At 40.5% G+C, this 20,587-nt stretch overlaps 1 protein-coding gene across 1 annotated transcript in view; it reads right to left on the bottom strand.

Moving 5' to 3' along the window:
- Positions 1–16,868: 16,868 nt before the first annotated feature.
- ATP6V0D2 (ATPase, H+ transporting, lysosomal 38kDa, V0 subunit d2) overlaps positions 16,869–20,587 on the bottom strand; it is an 80,938-nt gene continuing 77,219 nt past the window's right edge. Inside the window, exons 7-8 of the mRNA XM_006880514.1 lie at positions 19,018–19,095; positions 16,869–17,030 (exon numbers count right to left, since the gene is read on the bottom strand). Coding sequence (XP_006880576.1) covers positions 16,869–17,030; positions 19,018–19,095 — 240 coding nt within the window. The remainder of the gene's footprint in view (positions 17,031–19,017; positions 19,096–20,587) is intronic.

Genomic DNA, 20,587 nt, shown 5'->3' with positions numbered 1-20,587 from the left:
CTCTCCAATATCATACTGCCTCAGTTATCCAGGGCTTCTGTAACAGAAACAGCACACATGATTTGAGGAAGGCTTTCTCCTTCTGTCGGTTCTGAGGGTAGGTCCTTAGTTCTTTTCTGCTTCTGTTCTTCGGCTCTTTGAAGATATTCTTGAGGCCTGGCGTCTTTCTCCCCTGTCTCTGCTTGCTTGTTATTTGTGTTGTTGTTGTATACTGCAGAGTCAGAACTAACCCATAGCAGACTCTCCAGTGGGTTTTCAGACGCAGTGAATTGCTCAGAAGTTGATTGTCCATCCTTCTCCCATGGTGATTTACTCCTTTTATATCTCAGAGGAAATGAACTCAAAATACACCCTACTGTAATATTGCTCCATTCTGAGAAATCCCATTGCCAAATAGGATACAATCCAAATGAATTAGAATTGACATCTTTTGAAGAATGACAATTCAGTCTATTCATGCTGTGCATCAGACAGCTGGATAATGACCAAGGGGGAGCGAAGAATTGGTGCCTTTGAGTTGTGGTGCTGGAGAAGAGTATTGAACATGCTGTGGACTGCCAAAAGAACTAACAGGTCTGTCCTGGAAAAGGTGAAACCAAATAGCTCCTTGGAGGCAAGGATTTTGAAACGCTATTGGACCAGGAGGCAGTCGTCAGAACAGAGCAAGGGAACACTGCATGGTTCAAAATTGGGAAGGGCATACTCCAGGGATCCATCCTATCTCCATACCTTTTCAACCTATATGCAGAACAGATTATCCGGGAGGCTGGGCTCTATGAGGAGAAATGTGGGGTCAAGATTGGTGGACGATTTATCAACAATCTGCGTTATGCGGATGACACAACCCTGCTTGCTGAAACTGAGGAGGACCTGAAGCACCTGCTGCAGAGTGTCAAGGACTGCAGCCTAAAATATGGATTGAGGCTCAATGTCAAGAAGACAAAGATTCTCACCACTGGACCAATTGGCAGCATCAGGATGGATGGTGAAGAGACCGAGATTGTACACAACTTTAGTTTGCTTGGCTCCACAGTCAACAGTCTTGGCACCAGCAGCCAGGAAATTAAAAGGCACATTTCCATGGGAAAGTCTGCTGTTAGGGACCTCTCCAAAGTACTGAAGAGCAATGGTGTCTCACTGGAGACTAAGGTGTGTCTGATACAGGCCATGGTCTTCGCAACCACTTGTTATGCATCAGAGAGTTGGACAATGACCAAGGAGGATAGAAGGAGAATTGATGCCTTTGAGCTGTGGTGCTGGAGAGAGTATTGAGAATACCATGGACTGCTAGGAAAACAAACAGATTTGTCCTGGAAAGGGTTAAACTGGGTGGCTCCTTGGAGGCAAGGATTCTGAGGCTCCGTCTAACATACTTTGGACATGTTGTGAGGAGAGACCAGTCCTTGGAGAAGGACATCATGCTTGGGAGGGTAGAGGGACAGCGCAGGAGAGGAAGGCCCTCTTTGAGGTGGATTGATTCAGTGACTGGGATAATTGGGATGGGAGTGTCAGAGACAGTGCGATTAGCACAGGACAGAGCGGAGTTTAGGGCTGTTGTACATAGGGTCGCTATGAGTCGCAAGTGACTCGACGGCACATAACAACAACAACATCTCGTATACTTTGGACCAGTCTTTGGAGAAAGATACCACGCTCAGAAGAGTCAGGGGCGGCACAGGAGAGGAAGACCCCAGATGAGACGGAGTAACACAATAACTGGGGTAATGAGGGTAGATGTGTCAGAGACAATGAGATTGGTTCAGGATGGAGCAGAGTTCAGAGCTATTATACAAAGGGTCGCTATGAGTCATAGTTGACTCAATGGCACATAACAACTACAAAAGCATATACAAATATATGAAAATATGAGCATGAATACACACCCACTTCTTTTATCTTAAATTCTTGCATTGAATTTACATCACTTGGCACTGTCCCTTAGGCCATACAAACTTAGTTAAGATTGATGGAATTTTTATGAGCTTGAAAAGAAATGTCCTCAGTTTATATCAATTTAATAAAATAAGAAGACCCTTTAATTAAAAAGAAAACTTTTGCATGGTGTTCCCAGGCACATTTATAGAATGTTAGAGGTAGGCAATGCTTTTCTGCTAATGATCTCAATTTGTTGAATATGAAACAAGCCTTCTTAAGGTATATGAACAGCACTTAATTAGTGATTTCAGACCTTTCCTGGACATTCAACAAAGGCTGTCATATTACTTTCTTTTCTATCTGAGTTGTTAAACTTTTTAAAAATTCTACTATGCCTGGGAGTTATGTTTGAAATCAGCCTTTGTATCTGCATCTATTTTCATGTAATTAAACTGAGTGTTTATAATAATTATATCCTTTGGGGCAAATATACAGTGGAAATTTTAATAAAATGTGGGGGAGGGAAATGCGAGAAAAATTCAAAGTATGAGCTAGAATTTTTAAAATTTTTGTGCTTCTTATCTGAAATCCACTAGCATTTGCTTTCACTGATTTCCTCCCCCCCCCCCTTTTTTTTTCTGGTAAGTTGTCTTGCTAAGTAAGCTGTGCTCATGACTTGAACTCACAGCCAATTTTGGAAAAAAGTCATAGACTCTATTACTCTATTGCGGTTCCCATTGATGATTTTTTGCTCTGTTTTTACAGAATTAATCTCTTTTCTTGTTCCTACTGCCTTCGAATATTTTAAAATCCCTTCTACTTGAAGTGAATTTATGGTTTCCATGTGCTTCAGAAGGATGCTAGCAACATGTCCAGCTGTTCCTATTTACACAGAATCACCTTCTCCACAATCTTGCCTGAAAATGGCCTCCTCACTGCAGGATAACACAGACTACTTCCTGCACATAAAGATATATGCTTCCTTTGGGGAAATACACTGATTTAAATCTACCTGCACTTTCTGGATTTATAATATTTGCTAAAGAGTTTACATATCTGGCCTCCTCACTTTTCACTGTTCCACTGGACTTATTTTTGTTTGACTTTAAGTAATAAAAGATGACTAAAGAGATAGCAATTGTTCATTTCTAGGTTCCAGGAGAGAATGAGGGAGTCCAATTATTACTTTCCACCAAAGAAAGAGCCTGAAAAATATTTTTTCCCCCACTTGATTGCTCAATACTGAAGCTAAGCCACAGAAAACATCAGCAAATCTGCATTTATTTGTAATCAATTCACAGAATTTTTACCTACTCTTCTTACCAGAAACATCCCCATCTCTACTGGGCAATGCATTTTGTGGATATGAGCATCAATAGTTTAAAAAAGGTATTTTTGATGCTTTGGCTTACAATTTTTCTTTAGTATGATGGGAGTACTGGTGGCCTAGTGACAAGGAGCTGCACTGCAATCCCGAAGGCGTACAGTTCAAGACAACCAGCCCCTCTATGGCAGAAAGATGAGCAATCTCCTCCTGTGTGATTAACTGCTTCTGAAAACCCAACGGAGGGTGAGCTATGGGTCAGTTCCATTTCGATGGTACCCCTCCCCCCACCAAAACAACATCAACAGCAACCTGATGGCAAACTGGCTGTAGCCTCTGTTATTCCATTACCCCATGAATGACATGACAGAGTCATTCTGGCCAAAACCCAAAAGTGCCTGTTTCTTGAAGCTGCTTACTTAGTTAAACACTATGTCCTTTTAAAATGTGTGACTTTTATTTTTCACATTAAGCTTTCATCTCAACCACTGCTTTCTCAAACCATGAAGTAGATATTTCAACCTAGAATCTATAGATCCTGAGGTTGAATGGAATCTTCCATCCCTTTAAATATTATGCAACATTTGGAGTAAATGTGAAAATGTCTCTTATTCTGAGAGTGTCCAATGTACGCATTATATCTTAACTCATTCATTCTTTACTTCGAGTTGGAACTGACTCATCGTTGACCTTCCAATGGGTTTTCCGAGGCTGTAGTTGTACAGGAAGAGATTACCACCTTTCTTCCTTAGAACAGCTGGTAGATTTGAACTGCCTGCCTTTGGCTTGACAATGCAACTCTAGGCCACCAGTGTTCCCTTAAAAGGTTATGCAAACCCAAATGATTCATACTATTGCTAGAGACTCAAGGTAATTTCCATGACTAGAGAAATCTTGGAATTTCACAGCATTATGTCCAATACAGGACAGAATTCAATTGTAAGGTGTAGATTTTCCAAAACATGTTTTGTATTTATTTGCATGTATGGATCTTGCATAACTTTCCCCCAGGCCTTCTCCTGAAAAACCTCTTGATTTATTCAGCACAAGCTGTAAAATCATCACCTTTGGCTTAAGTCTTTGTATACAACCACATGATCTGGGCAGGAAACTGGAATTTGTGGTTATCCTCTCTTCCCTGCATTAATAAATTATTCCATTTTCAAAAATACCCAATCATTAAGATTATTAAAATATTAGCTTTATGCAAAGCATGTATATGTGTGTGAATTACAAGCAATATTTTTTCAGTTCGCAATCCAGGGACTATGTGGCCAAGAAACCAGACAAGAGGTCCAAAATGCAATAGAAAGCAAAAGGGGTTTATAACAAAGAAGCTTATATGGAACAAATTTCAAATTTGCCAGAGGGCATCTACTTTACTTATTGGGGATTAAGGAGATGTTTTGTAAGCAGGTTAAACCAGCAAGCAAGTTCTGATTACTAGCTTGGGTTTCTATTTCAAGGACAACCAATAAATTGATTTGGGTTTTACTTCCTGGTAATGTTAAGGCTTTACAAGACAGATAAAGTTAGTTTTGGTTTGCTAAGACGGGCTCAGCGCAAAGGACTTCATTTTGACTCTTTAGTTCACACTATGAAGGCCAACTAAGTGAAAAGCTCTGGTGGCCTAGTGTCAAGAAGCTGTGCTGCAATCCTAATGGTGTGTGGTTCAAGGGCACAAGCTGCCCTGCAAGAGGCTAGGCACTCTTTCTGTGTGTGATGAACTGCCTCTGAAAACCCACTTGGAGGGTCAGCTTTGGGTTGGTTCCGACTCCATGGTACATAACAAGAAGTAGAAAAGATGCTTTTAAAAAATTTTCCAAATGAAAGAGGCACATTTTTTAGTTTTTTAAAAATGCCTATGTTGAAAGGGGAAAGGTACGGTGTAAAAAAACAACGCATATGAACTTTGTATGTAAACCAGTATAAAATAATTTTTTAAAAAATAATCCCTATGTTGTAGAAATAAACTGAAATGCATTACTAATCCACAATCCATTGATATGAAACAAAAAAATAAAAACCCCAAAAAGTGAAAAATGTGCCATCACACAATGAAGTATGCATCTGAATACCAATAGCTGAACAGAAAATGCTTTGATTAAAAAGAGCCCTTATAAATAGAATCTAGAAATGCAAATTATTTAAAATCTGGAACTACATTTTGTTTAAGAGCTGACAAAGATAATGGCTTTCTCTTCTAAAGAGGGGCATGCATTTTCAAGGCAAGAATCCAGCTGGATTCAATGTTATGTCTTATCAGGAAGCAAAACTAGTCTATTGACAACTGATTGTATGGTCACATCTGGCCCTTAGAATTAGCATTGTGTCTTCAAACACACAGTCCTTCAAGGTTAGAGGCGAAGCTCATTTGTAAGTGATTATGTGTTCTGCCCACTTGCAGATGATTGGAGAGCTGAATGACTAAGACAAAACCTGCTTAAAAGTGAATTAAAAATCTGCTTTGAAGACATCTCTCGTTGAGTTCAAACCACTGACCTTTAGGCAACTCATCAAGTGCTTAATCGCTTATGCTATCTTATAGCTCTTCTTAAGATTATTTTTCATTTTTTTTTTCAGAAATGTCCCATAAAGAAATACTCTTTACTTCACATTTAGGGATTCTGCGTATTCCAATGTATTCTGTCAATTTTTACATTGTGTTTTATCTTGTTGTTATGTGCCATCGAGTCGTTTCCGACTCATAGCGACCCTATGCACAACAGCTCTAAACCCTGCTCTATCCTGCGCCAACCGCACCGCCTCTGACACACCCATCCCGATTACCCCAGTCACCGAATCAATCCATCTCATAGAGGGTCTTCCCCTCCTGCGCTGTCCCTCCACCCTCCCAAGTATGATGTCCCTCTCCAAGGACCCGTCCCTCCTGGCAACATGTCCAAGGTATGTCAGACGAAGCCCCAGAATCACTCAAATATGGTTACCTGTTTATCTTAGGTAACCATATTTGAGTAACCTGTTCATTTAAGGGAGCAACTTTTATACAGTATCTATGTTTGTTTTATCATCTATTACTCTGGAAATTAAAAAAAATGTAGCTACTTTTTTCTGTTATTTCCCAACAGAAATAACCTCAAACTATACTCACACATGTGCATTTTCAAGGCTGTAAAGAAAATCTGAACGATGTAGTATCATATTTATCACTGAAACCATGACAGACGATTCTCCCCCATGACAATCAGGATCCCCACTTCCCCTGAGCTCCCAAGTTCTCATTATATAATATTTCCTATAGGAAGTTGCCCCAGAACTAACAGATCCCCCTCTTTAATACTATGGTTGTTGCTTATTGCAGTCAAGTCAGTGTCAACTCACAGAGATGGTATGTACAAAAGAACAAAACCCGGCCCATGCCTGTTCATCCTCTGAGATAATGTATAATCCACACTGAAGACTTTGAACTTCGTCAAGAAAGACTTCAAATCTTAAACAGAAAAACAAACAAAAAAGAAAATAAACAAGTTTGACACATCCATTCTTTTACCATTCTTGCCTAGCAAAGTACTCTACACTAAGTGATTTAAACCATTCATTTTATTTTCTGTGCGTTTCTGTGGGTCAGGAATTTAGGGAGAACATGTCTAGGTAGTTCTCAGTTGAGGTCTCCCATGAAGTTAGATTCAGATGTTGGTTTGGGCCTAAGTATTGGAGGCTTAATTGGGCCAGAATTCCAAGACAGAGTTCGCACGTGGCTGGTCATTGATGATTAAGAGCTAAATGGAGTCTTTGCCTTGACTGCCTACACTTGACCTCTGCAAGTGGTTTGGCTCACTTAGCATATGGTTGCTTTTTCTATATTTTGTTGTTTATGAGTAAATCGGCAACATCAGTTCAGATTCCAGAAGAGAAGGCAAAAGATTCCCATTTCTTAGTGGGAGGCATATTTGTCTATAGGCATGTTGTACCATTACCAATGAAACAAACCCATTGTTGCTAAGTTGGTTCTGTCTCACAATGACCTTCCATCAGGTTTCTGAGCTGTAAATTGTTATAGAAGACAGCTGTCTCATCTTTCTCTTCCTGAACAGCTGATAGATTCAAACCATGGACCTTTTAATTAGCAGTCCAGTGTGTGAGTGCACTGTGCCATCAGGGCTTCTTAAAATCACCACAGCCTCTGTTGATTATGGCCTATTCCTTACTACCTGAAAGATGGCTTTCTTTCTTTTTTTTTTTTTTTCTTGAAGGTCTCTACTTTTTCCTTTGGGAAAAAAAAATACACAACTTGTTTACAACTTTCACAGAGATTTACACTGGCTGGCAAGTCCACAAGGGTTAGTGGGATGAGAAATCTCCTGAAAATCTGCCTGGTTTCATAGAGCTACTGATTTATATTTATTGCTATTGTTGTTATGTGTCGAATCAACGAGGACTCATAGCGACCCTATTAACTACAGCTCTGAACTTCGCCCTATCCTGAAGTCTTCTTTTTCCCAAGCATGATGCCCTTCTCCAAGGATTGGTCCATCCTGGTAACATGCCCAAAGTGCATGTGAGATGGAATTTCAAAATCCCTGTCTCCAAGGAACAACCTGGTTTCACCCTTTCCAGGACAGACCTGTTGTTCTCTTGGCAATTCATGGTAAGTTCAATACTCCTCTCCATCACCACAACGCAAAGGCATCAATTCTTCTTCTGTCTTTCCTAGTCATTACTTAGCTCTCAGATGCATAGCAAACAGTTGAGAAGACCATGGCCTGGATCAGGCACACTTTGGTCTCTAGAATGACATCATTGCTCTTTAGCACTCCATGTGTCCCTGACAGCAAACTTTCCCAAAGCAACTTCTCTTTTGAAATCTTAACTGCTGGTGCCAACAGTACTGATTATGTATCTGAGCAAGAATTTTAACAACATCAGTCTTTTCATCATCTATCATGATGCTGTCTTTTGGCCCAATGGTGAAGATCTTTGTTTTCTTGATGTTGATATGCAATCTATATTGAAGACTACAATCCTTGACCTTCTGCAGTAAACGCTTGAAGTCCTCCTCAGTTTCAGTGAGCAAGGTTGTGTGATCTGCATAATGCAGCTTGTTGGGTTTTTTAAATTTTTTTAATTTTTGTTAAGTTTTATTAATTTTAATGAACATTTACAGAGATTTTGGATTTCCACTCATTTATTGTTGCACTATTTTCTCTACCCCCCCAGTTCGTCCCTCTTCCCCCCGCCCCCTTGAAAATATCTTTTAATTTTCCACTGCCACAGTGCTCTTCTCACTATTTCTTAGTTGTTGGAATTGACGGAAAACCTCATAAGCAGTTCCTTACTTCACCTCTGCCTTGCATGCGGACTTCCAAGCTGTAAAACAACCCAGTGGTAGATGAATTTGATTCAGGACTTAAGAACAATAATTGACATAGTTGAGCCTCTACATCTTGTGGTTCCTAACCTTTATACTATGATAGACAAAGTGCTAGTCAATAAGCCTTTTATTGTAAGAACTACCTTCCCTCAGTAACTTGATTTGTGCCACTGTTGGAACCTCTACTTGGAATATTGTTACTTTTAATTTTTGACTCAAGTACTTTTAACTTGTTAGTTAAATTTGTGTCTTCTAGGCTGTAACAGTTCCATGATACATCTCAAGGATATGAACATGTATGGCTGAGCACAATTGAAAACAGTGCATCTAAATTCCAAAATCAATCTCCACAATAGTCTACATGTTTCCTATTGTCAAAGGGGCCCTTTAGAGTAGTGAGAGATCTTCACCCTGAAACCTACAGTGTCCCTTTTCAGCAGGAAGTAGCTAAGAGAATACACCGTCCCCTTTTCCTTATGAATCAGGGTGAAGTCTCTCTCAGGGAAGAGTGATGGGGAATGGCAAAGGACACACTGACAAAGGAGATTAATCAGAACTGGCTTTGACAATGCAGTTTGTTTGATGAGTCTTTCTCCAATCCTGATGTCACATACTTTATCATAAAGTCCAGTCTCCTTAATGATCTGTTCCCATGTATAGATTGAAAAGGTATGGAGAAGAAAACATCCTTGGCACACTACTTTCTTTATTTTTAACCATCCATTGTTCTCTTGCTCTGTTTGGACAATTGCTTTCTGATCTAGGTAGAGATTTTACATGAAAAAAATCAAGTGTTCCTTGTTCTTAATGTTAGTCATATTTGTTGTGATCCACACAGTCAATGCTTTTGCATATGCTATAGAACACAGACAGACTTCCTACTGGTACTCTTTGTTTTCAGCTAAGATACATTTATATTTATAGTTTATTTAAAAAAAAACTCTAATTGGTGATTCTCATTAATGTTAATTCTCAGGAGACAATTTCTTCCCAATATATTGATATTCACAATGTTGTTTTGTGCCATCAAATTGACTATGACTCATAGAACCCAATGAACAAAGGCTTTCAGCCCATTCCTCCTCTGTGCCACCCTCACCATCTCTGATAGAACTGAGCTCATTGCTAGTCACTGTGTCAGTCCCCACCGTTGAGGGTCTTCTTCTCTTACACTGACCCTCCACCTTTCTGAGTATGAAGTCCTTCTCTTTTTACATTTTCTTTCCCCAAACAATTGTAACTTGCCTCCCAACAGCTTTGGTTGTCAGCTGTTTCCATGTTGAATTGTGTTCTAGTGAATTGAACTTCAGGAAGTGGTCAAGGCAGTAATGGAAGTTGAAAACTACAGCACAGAGTGAATTAGGAGAAAGAGGAAGAGAGTAAGAAAATAACTGATGTTAGGCTAGGTGAAATAGTGAAAGTGCAATGAAGAAGAAAGAGAATGAAAGCCTATCTATGGTGGACAGGTTGTTTGGCCCTATAGTTTTAGCCTTCTACTTTTGATGATAGAAGGCTCTCCAGACATACTCCAGGCATCAGCCATTTTGAGAGACAAAGTTAGTGAGATCCTTGGATAAAATCCCACATATTCCTCAGCAATTCCACTCAATTCAGGTAAGTAGTAATGAGAAGGCTATTTGGTGAAAGTGGAGAGAAAACTATTCAGAAGTGATTACATGAATCATGCAATATGGAGACTATTGTGTGCTTCTTAAAGTAACGACACAGAATACAAAGAAACTCATAATATTCCTTCTCATAGCTGTATCTTACCCATTACATCTCTGAAGACATTTTTGACAGCAATTGTAAACTTAATTAATATTAATGAAGTCCTTGAAACCTCATCACTGAGCCCTTCTTCTCTCTACAAAGATTTCTTTTAACTTTCTCAATACTTGATGACATCGTCACCTTTAGTGAGGAGTTTTTGGAGTGGCCACATGAATTCTATCATTATCTAACAATGCTCAACTTTGGCCAAACTATTCCAGATTCCAAATGATAATTTCCTCTACCCTCAGAGAGTGTTCTTCATTGAACTAGAAATAAAACACCAAACCCACAAAACCATAAAATACAGCCAAAAGACTGCATTTTTTGTTCCCTCAATGTCCTCAGAATTGTAGTCACTTTCTTCTATTGTGGTTAGCTGCTGTCAATTCGAAGACCATACTCTGGGCCCTGCTATGTGCAATGGAAGCACGTACTTCCTGCCCCAGCATCACCCCATGATTGTTACCGATTTTGTGGTCCATTGGATTTGCAAGGGATCATTTCTGGAAATAGACCACTAAACTTCCTTTCTAGGCCATTTTAATCTGGAAAATCAGCTACAACTTTTTCGGTATCATATTTTTGTTATGTGCCATTGAGTACTGTATGAACAGCAGATCTGAACCCTGTCCTATTTAGTGCCATGCTCTAAATGTCATTTCTGACATTTGAACCTATTTCTGTAGTCACTATGTCAGTCTACCTCATTGAGGGTCTTCTTCTTGTTCATTGACCCTCCACCTTTCTCAGTATATTGTCCTCTCCCGCTTACTTAGGTTTTTTTTAATATGGTGAACATACAAAGTTCATGAAATTCATTTACATTGTTTTTCACACTGGATCTTTCCCCTGTATCTTTTGAATGAATATCCTCTCCTAACAACTTCTCGTATGTGAGAAGAAGCTTCAGCAGCCTTGCCTCCAAGAAACATTCTGGCTTCACTTTTTCTAGGACATCTATTTGTTCTTCCAGCTGTCCATGGAGTATTTGGTACTCTTCTCCAATACCACACCTCAAAGACATCACTAATTCGTCTATCATCTTTACTTATCATCCAGCTCTCAGGTGCATAACAAATGATTGCAAATACTGTGGCCTGGATCAGGTGCAGCTTAGTCTTCAAATTAACATCATTGCTCTTCAGTACTTTGGAGAGGTCCCTCACAGTAGAATTTCCCAAAGTAATTTATCTCATAGACATAGATGGAATAGGTATGGGGAAAGGATGCACTCCTGACATACAGCTTTCCTGATTATAAACCATGTAGTATTCTCTTACACTGTTTGAATAATAGCTTGACAGCAACCTACAATTTCCACAGATGACTGCTGGCTTTTCATGAGATGAAATAGAGCTGGTCTGTAAAAGATGTGAGAAAGCTACCACTGAACCATCAATGTTCCCACTAATCCAAAACCAAGCCAAACTCCTTGAGTTGATGCTTACTCATGGCAACCCTCCAGCAAATGTAGATCTTTATAGAATTAGACTCTCCAATTCTCTCCTTTGGAGTGGCTACTAAATTCTGAATACTAATGTTTTTGCTAACATCCCAACACATAACCTACTATGTGACCAGGGCTCATGACCAGGGCTCTTTAATACCCCATTTCAAAAACAACAAAAGTAACTCATTGTCATCAAGGCAGAACTGACTCATAGCTGTCCCTCCAGTGTATTTTCAGAGGCTGTAAATCACACAGAAAGAGACTGCCTGTCTTTCTCCCATGAGGCTGCTGGGGGACTTGAACTGCCTGCACCAAAAAGGAACTCTCGTGGCCCATTCTATAAGGAGCTGCACTGTTATAACACAAAGGCCATGACTTTCTAGCAGTTCATCTAAAGAAGGAAGATTGGCAATCTCCTTCCATTTTATTTATAGCTCAGAACCCCACAGGGTCAGCTATGGTCAGTTCTGACTCAAAGGCAATGAGAGAGCACCCTAAATTCTCCCAAGACTACAAAACTGTGTGAGATCTGAACATGTCTGCTTTTGGATAGACAGAAGGAACACTATGCAAAATTACAATGAAAATATTAAGGAGCAAGAATGGATAAAGTGGGAGGGGCTGAAAGACTCTGGACTGTCGAAGCAGGATTAACTGAATACTGAGAGGGAGTCTGGGAACCGGAATTGATGAAAACAATGTTCTATGACCCAATGCAGCAGAAAAGAGAGCTGAAAATTCGAGGGCTTAATGAAATGCCAGAAGGAATTGATATGTTGTGGGAGCAGGGAAGGGATGATAAAAGTCTCTGTTTCAATTACACAGAACGAAGAATATGCTTTCGCTTCACTATCCCCACTTTTTTATATATACCTAACCTTTGGACCTCATTTTATAGAAAAGAAATTTTTTCCTAAAAGTCTGTCACCCTCCACTGTAGACTCTTTCCCTGAGGCACGACAGCTGAAACCTGAATTCAGAGACCAGCACAGTCACTTAATGGCTCTGAGACTTGCAGTGCTTCAAGCTTGCAATGTGTGCGCCATCACTAATAGGGGCCCATGCTGTTTGCTTTCTATGTGAGGTTTGTTTTCCCTCTTCTATAGTCTTATATTTTCAGATTCTTAGAGGGGCCTGCAGAGGCGAGCATGGAGGATTACATCCTTCATCTTTCATCTTAAGGGGGAAGGGGAAAGTTGTAACTTCCTCCTATAGCCTTGTTGTTGTTAGATTTTGTGCTGTCATGGTAACCCTATGTATAACAGAGGGAAATAGTGTCTGAACCTGTGTCATCCTCACAATTAGTCCTGTGGCTGAGTCCATAGTTGCAGTCACTGTGTCAACTCACCTCATTGAAGGTTTGCTTTTTTTCTGATCTTCTATTTTACCTCGATAATATGTTTGTTGTTGTTGTCATCAGGAAGGACCTGTCCTTGGAAAAAGACATCATGCTGGGAAAGATAAAGTCAAGGAAGTGAAAGAAGACCCTCACAATAAGATGGACCGATACAAGTGACTGTAACAATGGGCTTAAGCGTGGCAGAGAATGTGAGGGTGGCACAGGACAGGGCAAGGTTCCAATCTGTTGTTCATAGGGTTGCTATGGCTTGATGGCACATAGCAACAACAGCCATTACTTTATCTAGCATGATGTCCTTCTTCGGGGTCTGGCCCCTCCTGATAACATGTGCAAAGTATGTGAGACCAAGTCTTGCCATCTTTTTTCCAAGGAGCATTCACCTACCCTTCCTCCAAGACATATTTGTTTGTTCTTCTGGCAGTAAGTTGTATATTCAGTACTCTTTGCCGACACCATATTTCAAAGGCATCAAGCTTTCTGACTTGACCTAAATCATGCAGAGTTAGGGTGGGAGTGGGGATCAGTCTGAGAATCATCTCATATCTTTCTCCATCCTACTCCTTTCCCACCAGCAACTACCTTCAATGAAGCTCCTAAGCTTTAAATCCTCATTATGGTCATCAGCGGTAATATAAGACCCAGGGACCTCGTGATCCAGGTCTCAGGATGTGGAACAGTGAGTGGCCCCTTGAAGGAACCAAGAACAAGTCAAGAGAGGAAGCTTTGGGCACTCATTCTAGTGCCTAGAAAAGGTCTTTGATCCAAGTTGTCTGCAAGAATACTTTCTCAGAACTTAGATATGGCCAGAGCTACCCAGCTAGAGGTGAAGTGAGCCATAGGGCAAGGAAACACAGCATGCCTAAAAATTGGGAAGGGTGTGCATCAAAGATGTGCCCTATCTCCATATCTTTTCAATCCATATGCGGAACAGATTATCCAGGAGGTTGGGTTCATGAGGCGAAGTGTGACATCAGGATTGGAGGTAGACTCATCAACAATCTGCATTATGCAGATGACACAACTGTGCTTGCTGAAACTGAGGAGGACCTGAAGTGCTTGCTACAGAAGGTCAAGGACTGCAGCCTTTAATATGGATTGAAGCTCAACATCAAGCAAACAAAGTTTCTCACCACTGGGCCAATTGGCAGCACCATGATAGATAGTGAAGAGACTGAAATTATTGACAGCTTCAGTTTGCTTGGCTCTATAGTCAGCACTCTTGGTATCAGCAGCCAGGAAATTAAAAGATGAATTACACTGGGAAAGTCTGCTGTCAGAGACCTCTCCAAGGTACTGAGGAGCAATGATGCCAGTCTGGAGACTAAGGTGCACTTGATACAGGCCATGATCTTTGCCATTACTTGCTATATATCAGAGAGCTGGACAACGACTAGGGATGATAGAAGGAGAGTTGATGCCTTTGAGCTGTGGTGCTGGAGTATTGAATATACCATGGACTGCTAGAAGTTTGTCTTGTAGAGGGTGAAGCCAGGCTGCTCCTTGGAGTCAAGGATTCTGAAGCTTTGTCTGACATAATTTGGACATGTTGCAAGGTGAAATCAGTCCTTAGAGAGGGACTTCATACTTGGGAGGGTGGAGGAAGGGTGCAGGAGAGGACGACCCTCGATAAGATGGATTGATTCTGCCACTGGGGTATTGGGGAGAAGTGTGTCAGAGACAATAAGATTGGCAAGACATAGAGCAGGGTTTAGGACTGTTGTACATAGGGTTGCTATGAGTCGCAAACGACTCGACGGCAGATAGCAACAATAACAACACGTTTAAAATACATTAACATAAAGGTATTTCTACTTTTTCAAACACAACCCGTATGATATATACCTATGATTGATTTATACTTCTATATAAATGATATGGAATTAACAATGTTTGTCCCCCTGCCTCCTCTCCCTTTCAAAGAGTAAAAAGTAAAGTAACTACAGGATCTCTCCCCCCGCCTATGCGTCAGAGAGCTGGACAATGACGAGGGATGACAGAATTAGAATTGATGCCTTTGAGCTGTGGTGTTGGAGAAGAATGAGTATTGAATTTACCATGGACTGCTAAGAAAATGAACAGGTTCGTCCTAGAGAGGGTTAAATGTGGTTGCTCCTTGGAGGCAAGGATTCTGAAGCTTCATCTGACATATTATGGACATGTTGCAAGGAGGGATCAATTCTTGGAGAGGGACGTTATGCTTGAGAGGGTAGAGGGACAGCACAGGAGAGAAAGACCCTCTATGAGGTGGATTGATTATTCAGTGACTGGGATAATTGTGGTAGGTTTGTCAGAGACAATGTAATTGACACAGGATAGAAGAGGGTTTAGCACTGCTGTACATAGGGTTGCTATGAGTTGCAAGCAACTCGAAGGCACATAACAACAACAAACAACACACACATACACACTCAACATTGTGGAAACTACTTGTCATGGATTGAATTATTTTGTACAAAAATATATGCATATAATGATGTAATGTTTTAGTCATGTAACAATCTCTCATTGTCTCATAAACCAAATAGTTGTAGTAGGATTGAGAGTGGAATGCAACACTCTTAATCACATCAACTCTAATTGGATAGAAGGGAGTTCTTCTAGGGTGTGGCCTGTAATGCCTTTTATTTTACTAGCCTTAGAAGGGGAAGAAAGCAAGCTGAGATGGGGGGGGGTCCTCAGTACCACTAATGAGTGGAGCGCTTCTTTTTGGACCCAAGCCCCTGTGAGATGGAGTCTCTTGGCTCTAGTTAAGGCTTGAACACAGGGAGGCCTCTAGAGAATGCAGGGCCTACAGACGCTGAAAGAACAAGGACTTCCCTCCTCCAACACAGTGACCTTTCCCTTAGAGCTGTTGTTGATTTTGACCATAAAACCAATCCATAGCTGATCCTCTAGAGGGTTTTCAGAAGTTATAAAAGCACACAGGAGGAAACTGCCCATTTTTCTCCCATGGAGGAGCTGGGGAATTTGAATTGATTGCCTTTGGGTTGGCAGTTCAACTTCTGACCACGATATACCACCAGAGCTCCCTCCTTTAGGGCTAGAACCTTGAATTTGAACTTCGAGTCTCCAAAATTGTAACAGTAAATTTCCACTTGTTAACATCACCCACTTCTGGTATCTATGTTAGAGTAGCATTAGATTGCTTTATACATAAATGACAGCCTGAATAACAGACTTCACACAACTTATATGTAAAGCATATATTTGGAATTATGTATCTTTCTCAAACTTATGAAATCCAAGCTTACTAGGCAAAAACCAACCAACCAAACAATAAAACCCCAAAAAAGAACCACCAACCAAAACCAAAAAACAACAACATTTCTCATTAGATGTGGTCCACCTTGGATTTCCTGAACATAGGGGAGTTATAGGTAAAAAAGTCAACCATTTAAGTCTATGGGGCTGCATGGAAATGAAAGAGTACGACACTTAGACGTATTAGTTTCCCAAGTTTAAACATGGGCTAACAAGAATGGACAAAGTAAGAGATAAGTAGAATTAGAATGAAAGGGCCAGTGAAGAGTAAGTGGGGAAACAAGATTGGAGACTACTAGAGGGGAAAAAAAAACAACCCCAAAACGCTTTGTTTCTGGTTTGCTTTATTGTATTTCCAATGACTGTGCAATTTATGGAAGGTACAGAGTGGTTTACTTTTGTGCATCTTAGATAATGCAACAAATTTATTTTCTTTTCCTAACTTCCTTCCAAAATTTTTCAGTTTCTGTATTTGAGGCGCTCTCTTGGGTTATAAAATGGGAATGTAACTGTTGATTTTCGCTCGATGTCTCTGTGAAATGCATTCTGCTATCCACACGATATTCCTCATTTCTTGCTCCCTCAGTTTTATGTATGCATAGAACACACCATAATGGAATTGCCTGTTGAATGCCAGCACATTCATCTGGACCTGAGGAAGGGGAAAAAACATAACATCAGCTGTTTGTATTACATTACATTCATGAAGTAATAGTAAAGTGCAGCTTGCAATTCATCTACTTGGGTCATGCTCATGTCTATTTAAATTGTTTATTGCTGCTGAGTTGAAATTGACTCATAGCTGACCCTCACATATATTGCACATCTTTCTTCTGAGGACCAGAAGGTACATTCAAATCACCTGACTTTGGGCAGGCCACTAGAACTTCCTCCCATATATATTGTTCCATGAGGTTGAGTATGACTCATGTAGACTCTGGACAACAGATCTAAAGCCTGTCCTATCCTGGGCCATCTGATATACTTGATCCCGTTACTGCAACCACTGTGTCAACACACATCCTTGAGGATCTTCTTCTCTTCTACATTTCCAAGCATGATGTCCTTTTCCAAGGAATAACCTAGTTAAGTAGACAATACCTAAGTTGGGCCAAAGAGAGGAAAGCAGAGACAATTTGGCAAGTGCTAAGGGAGAGTATTCTTTTGATAGTCCATAGGATATTCACGAGACTTGGGAAGGTGGAGGGATTGTGAAGGAGAGGAAGACCCTCAACCAGGTGGATTGATACAGTAACTGCAGCAATAGACTTGAGGGTTTTGGAGAGTCAGAGAATGGCATGGTATAGGACAGGATTCGGTTTTGTTGTTGATGGGGTCACTAAGAGTCGTACTCAACTCGATGGCACCTAATAACAACAACAATGGAGAGTATCAATCAGCAAATAAATGTTCAGTTAACTGTACTTTAAAAATAAGCTTAATTTAAAAGCGATGTATGATAGGGTCTTACAGTTATCACAGGAGTCCACAATTAAGGTTGCATAGTGGAATGTACTTGGGGCAGTGGGGGGGGTGCGGGGGGATTGTGTACCAGGGAAGGAGTGTTTCTTTTACTTTTGAAAGAGAGGAGCGAATGAATGAATGGAAATCCAAAATCTCCGTAAATGCTCATTAAAATTATTAAAATTAAAAAAAGAAACAACAACAACCCCCCCCAAAAAAAATAAGCTTAGTACAATCAGAAGATACTAGCATCCAAATTTCTAGGAGAACTTTCCATGCATCTTTAACTTTCTGGTAGTATCTATTTGGCATTTGACTGGTTCAGAGATGAACTATCAGTGATTTAAATATTCTCTTGGCTTTCCTAGAGAAACAGAAAAAATTGGACTCAAGTAGGTTAAACTCAATCTCATCGCCATTGAGTCAGAATCTACTCAATAGATGACCTTCCAGCAAGTTTCTGAGACAATAGATCTCATGGGAGTTTGTCCACCTTTCTTCCTCTGAGTTGCTGGTGGATTCGAGCCACCATAGAGACTTGACCTTGGAGTAAGCAGGGAAACTCTCTGTAGACTATGCCACCAGTGGATTAGTATGCAAGTAATTCCCAAGAGTAATAATTGTACTATTATGACCATGGTTTGGCCCCCTTCTTGAAGGAAGAACAGAGCAGATTCGCCTACTAAGTGTGTGTGTATGCCATAGCTGTAATTAGTATCTGATTATGAAGCCTGCCCTAATAAAATTGTTGAATAGTTGCATTCCTTTCAGAGCTTCTCTGTGCATATATACACATTGGTCTGAGTGGGGCAACTGCCCTGGAAGCTACATATGTGATACTTTGTCTCTCTAAAGGGGCGCTCTGGTGTCCTCTTGTCCATAGGGAGTTGAGTTGACAACCCAAAGGCAGTTGAAACCCATCAGTGACTCCAAGGGAGAAAGACTGGCAATCCCTCCTGTGAGATTTATAACCTCAAAAACTTGCTGCAGGGCCAACTGTGAATGGATTCAAATTTGAGTTTGAGTTGCTGGATGCTTGGTCAAATTAGCAATGGGCCTAATGAATTGACCTAATCAGCTGTAAAAATGAAAACCCAAAGTAAGACAACAATTAAAATTCAAAGTAAGAGAAAAAGAACATAATCAGGTTAGTAGCATTTCCAATTGTGGGTTACCTCATGCTCATAAAACGTATCTTCCAATGTCTTTCCCCCATTGCCATCACCTGCAGCATCGAACAAAGGCTTGTATTCCTTAAAATCAAAGAAAGGAGATTAGTTTTCAAGAAATTTTCATCGCTCATAAATGTGTATGACAAGTTTTCCTAACAATATAAACATTGTATCATCTATTTAAAAGTATATGCCATCCCTCACAAACCATAAGCATGGGATCTCAAAAATGTTCCTGATTTGCCCCAAGAACCTGAATTTGGAAATTGGTATACACCTTGTAGAACAGTTTTTGCCTCTTGCCTCTTGGAACCTGAATGAATGAACTTCTCTCTCTGTCATTACAGTAGAGTTGGAACCCAATGATAGTTGGCCCTCCAGGAGGCTTCCCAGGCTATAAATTGTACGGGAGGAGACTGTCCATCTTTCTCTTGTGGAGCCGCTGGTGGATTTGATGTTAGCAGTGCAGCCTGCTATGGACTACACCCCCAGAGCACCCAGTAGGCTATCATTCATATTCTTGTCACTGGGATTTTTTTTTCTTTTTCATTTCCTCAAGGAAATAGAAGATACTAGAAATCTCATGCAATCACATATATTAAAAAGGTTTATATGTCTTTCATAGACATATATTTGCTGTCCTCTATATTTTCTGTGAAAGGAAAGGGAACTCTGGTGGCCTAGTGGTAAGAAACTATGCAGCAATCCTGAAAGCACACAGCTCCTCTTCAAGGAGAAGGATGGGCAGTCTCCTCCAGAGTGATTAACTGCCTCTGAAATCGCACAGGAGGTTCAGCTATGGGTCTGCTCTGACTCAACAGTACTCAAAACCAACATCTTCCCTGTGAAGTTTTTAGGCTGGTGAGATTGTTAACAACTTTAGCTTGCTCGTCTGCACAATCAGCACTCTTGGTACCACCAGCACCCAGGAAATCAAAAGATGAATTGCATTGGGAAAATCTGCTGCCAGGGACCTCTCCAGAGTACTGAAGAGCAACGATGGCAGTCTAGAGACTATGGTGTGCCTGATCCAGACCATGGTCTTTACAGTTTCTTGCTATGCATCAAAGATCTGGACAATTAATAAGGATTATAGGAGAAGTGATGCCTTTGAACTGTGGTGCTGGAGAAGAGTATTGAATATACCATGGACTGCTAGGAGAACAAATAGGTCTACCCTAGAGAGGATGCAACCAGTCTGCACCTGTGAGGCAAGGATTTTGAAGTTCCATCTGACATACTTTGAGCATGTTGCAAGGAGGGACCAGTCCTTGGAGAGTGACATGATGCTTGAAAGGGTGGAGGGACAGCACGAGAGAGGAAGACCCTGTATGAGGTAGATTGACTCAGTGACTGGAGTAATGCAAGTAGTTGTGTCAGAAACAAGGAGGTTTGCTCAGGATAGAGCAAGTTTCAGAGGTGTTGTACATAGGGTCTCTGTAAGCTACAAGTGACTCAACAACACATAACAACAACAACAACAACCACTTGTTAAAAACTGCAAGCAGAAATGTTGGTATTTGCGTATACTCTGAGTTACCTTACAATATCCTCCAGAAAAAAAAATAAAATC

The sequence above is a fragment of the Elephantulus edwardii genome, unplaced genomic scaffold (assembly GCF_000299155.1).
Source record: "Elephantulus edwardii isolate Elephantulus edwardi_28Jun2011 unplaced genomic scaffold, EleEdw1.0 scaffold00008, whole genome shotgun sequence".
Classification (NCBI taxonomy): domain Eukaryota; kingdom Metazoa; phylum Chordata; class Mammalia; order Macroscelidea; family Macroscelididae; genus Elephantulus; species Elephantulus edwardii.
The sequence above is the reverse complement of the archived record's forward strand: the minus strand, read 5'-3'. Positions and strand labels throughout refer to the sequence as shown.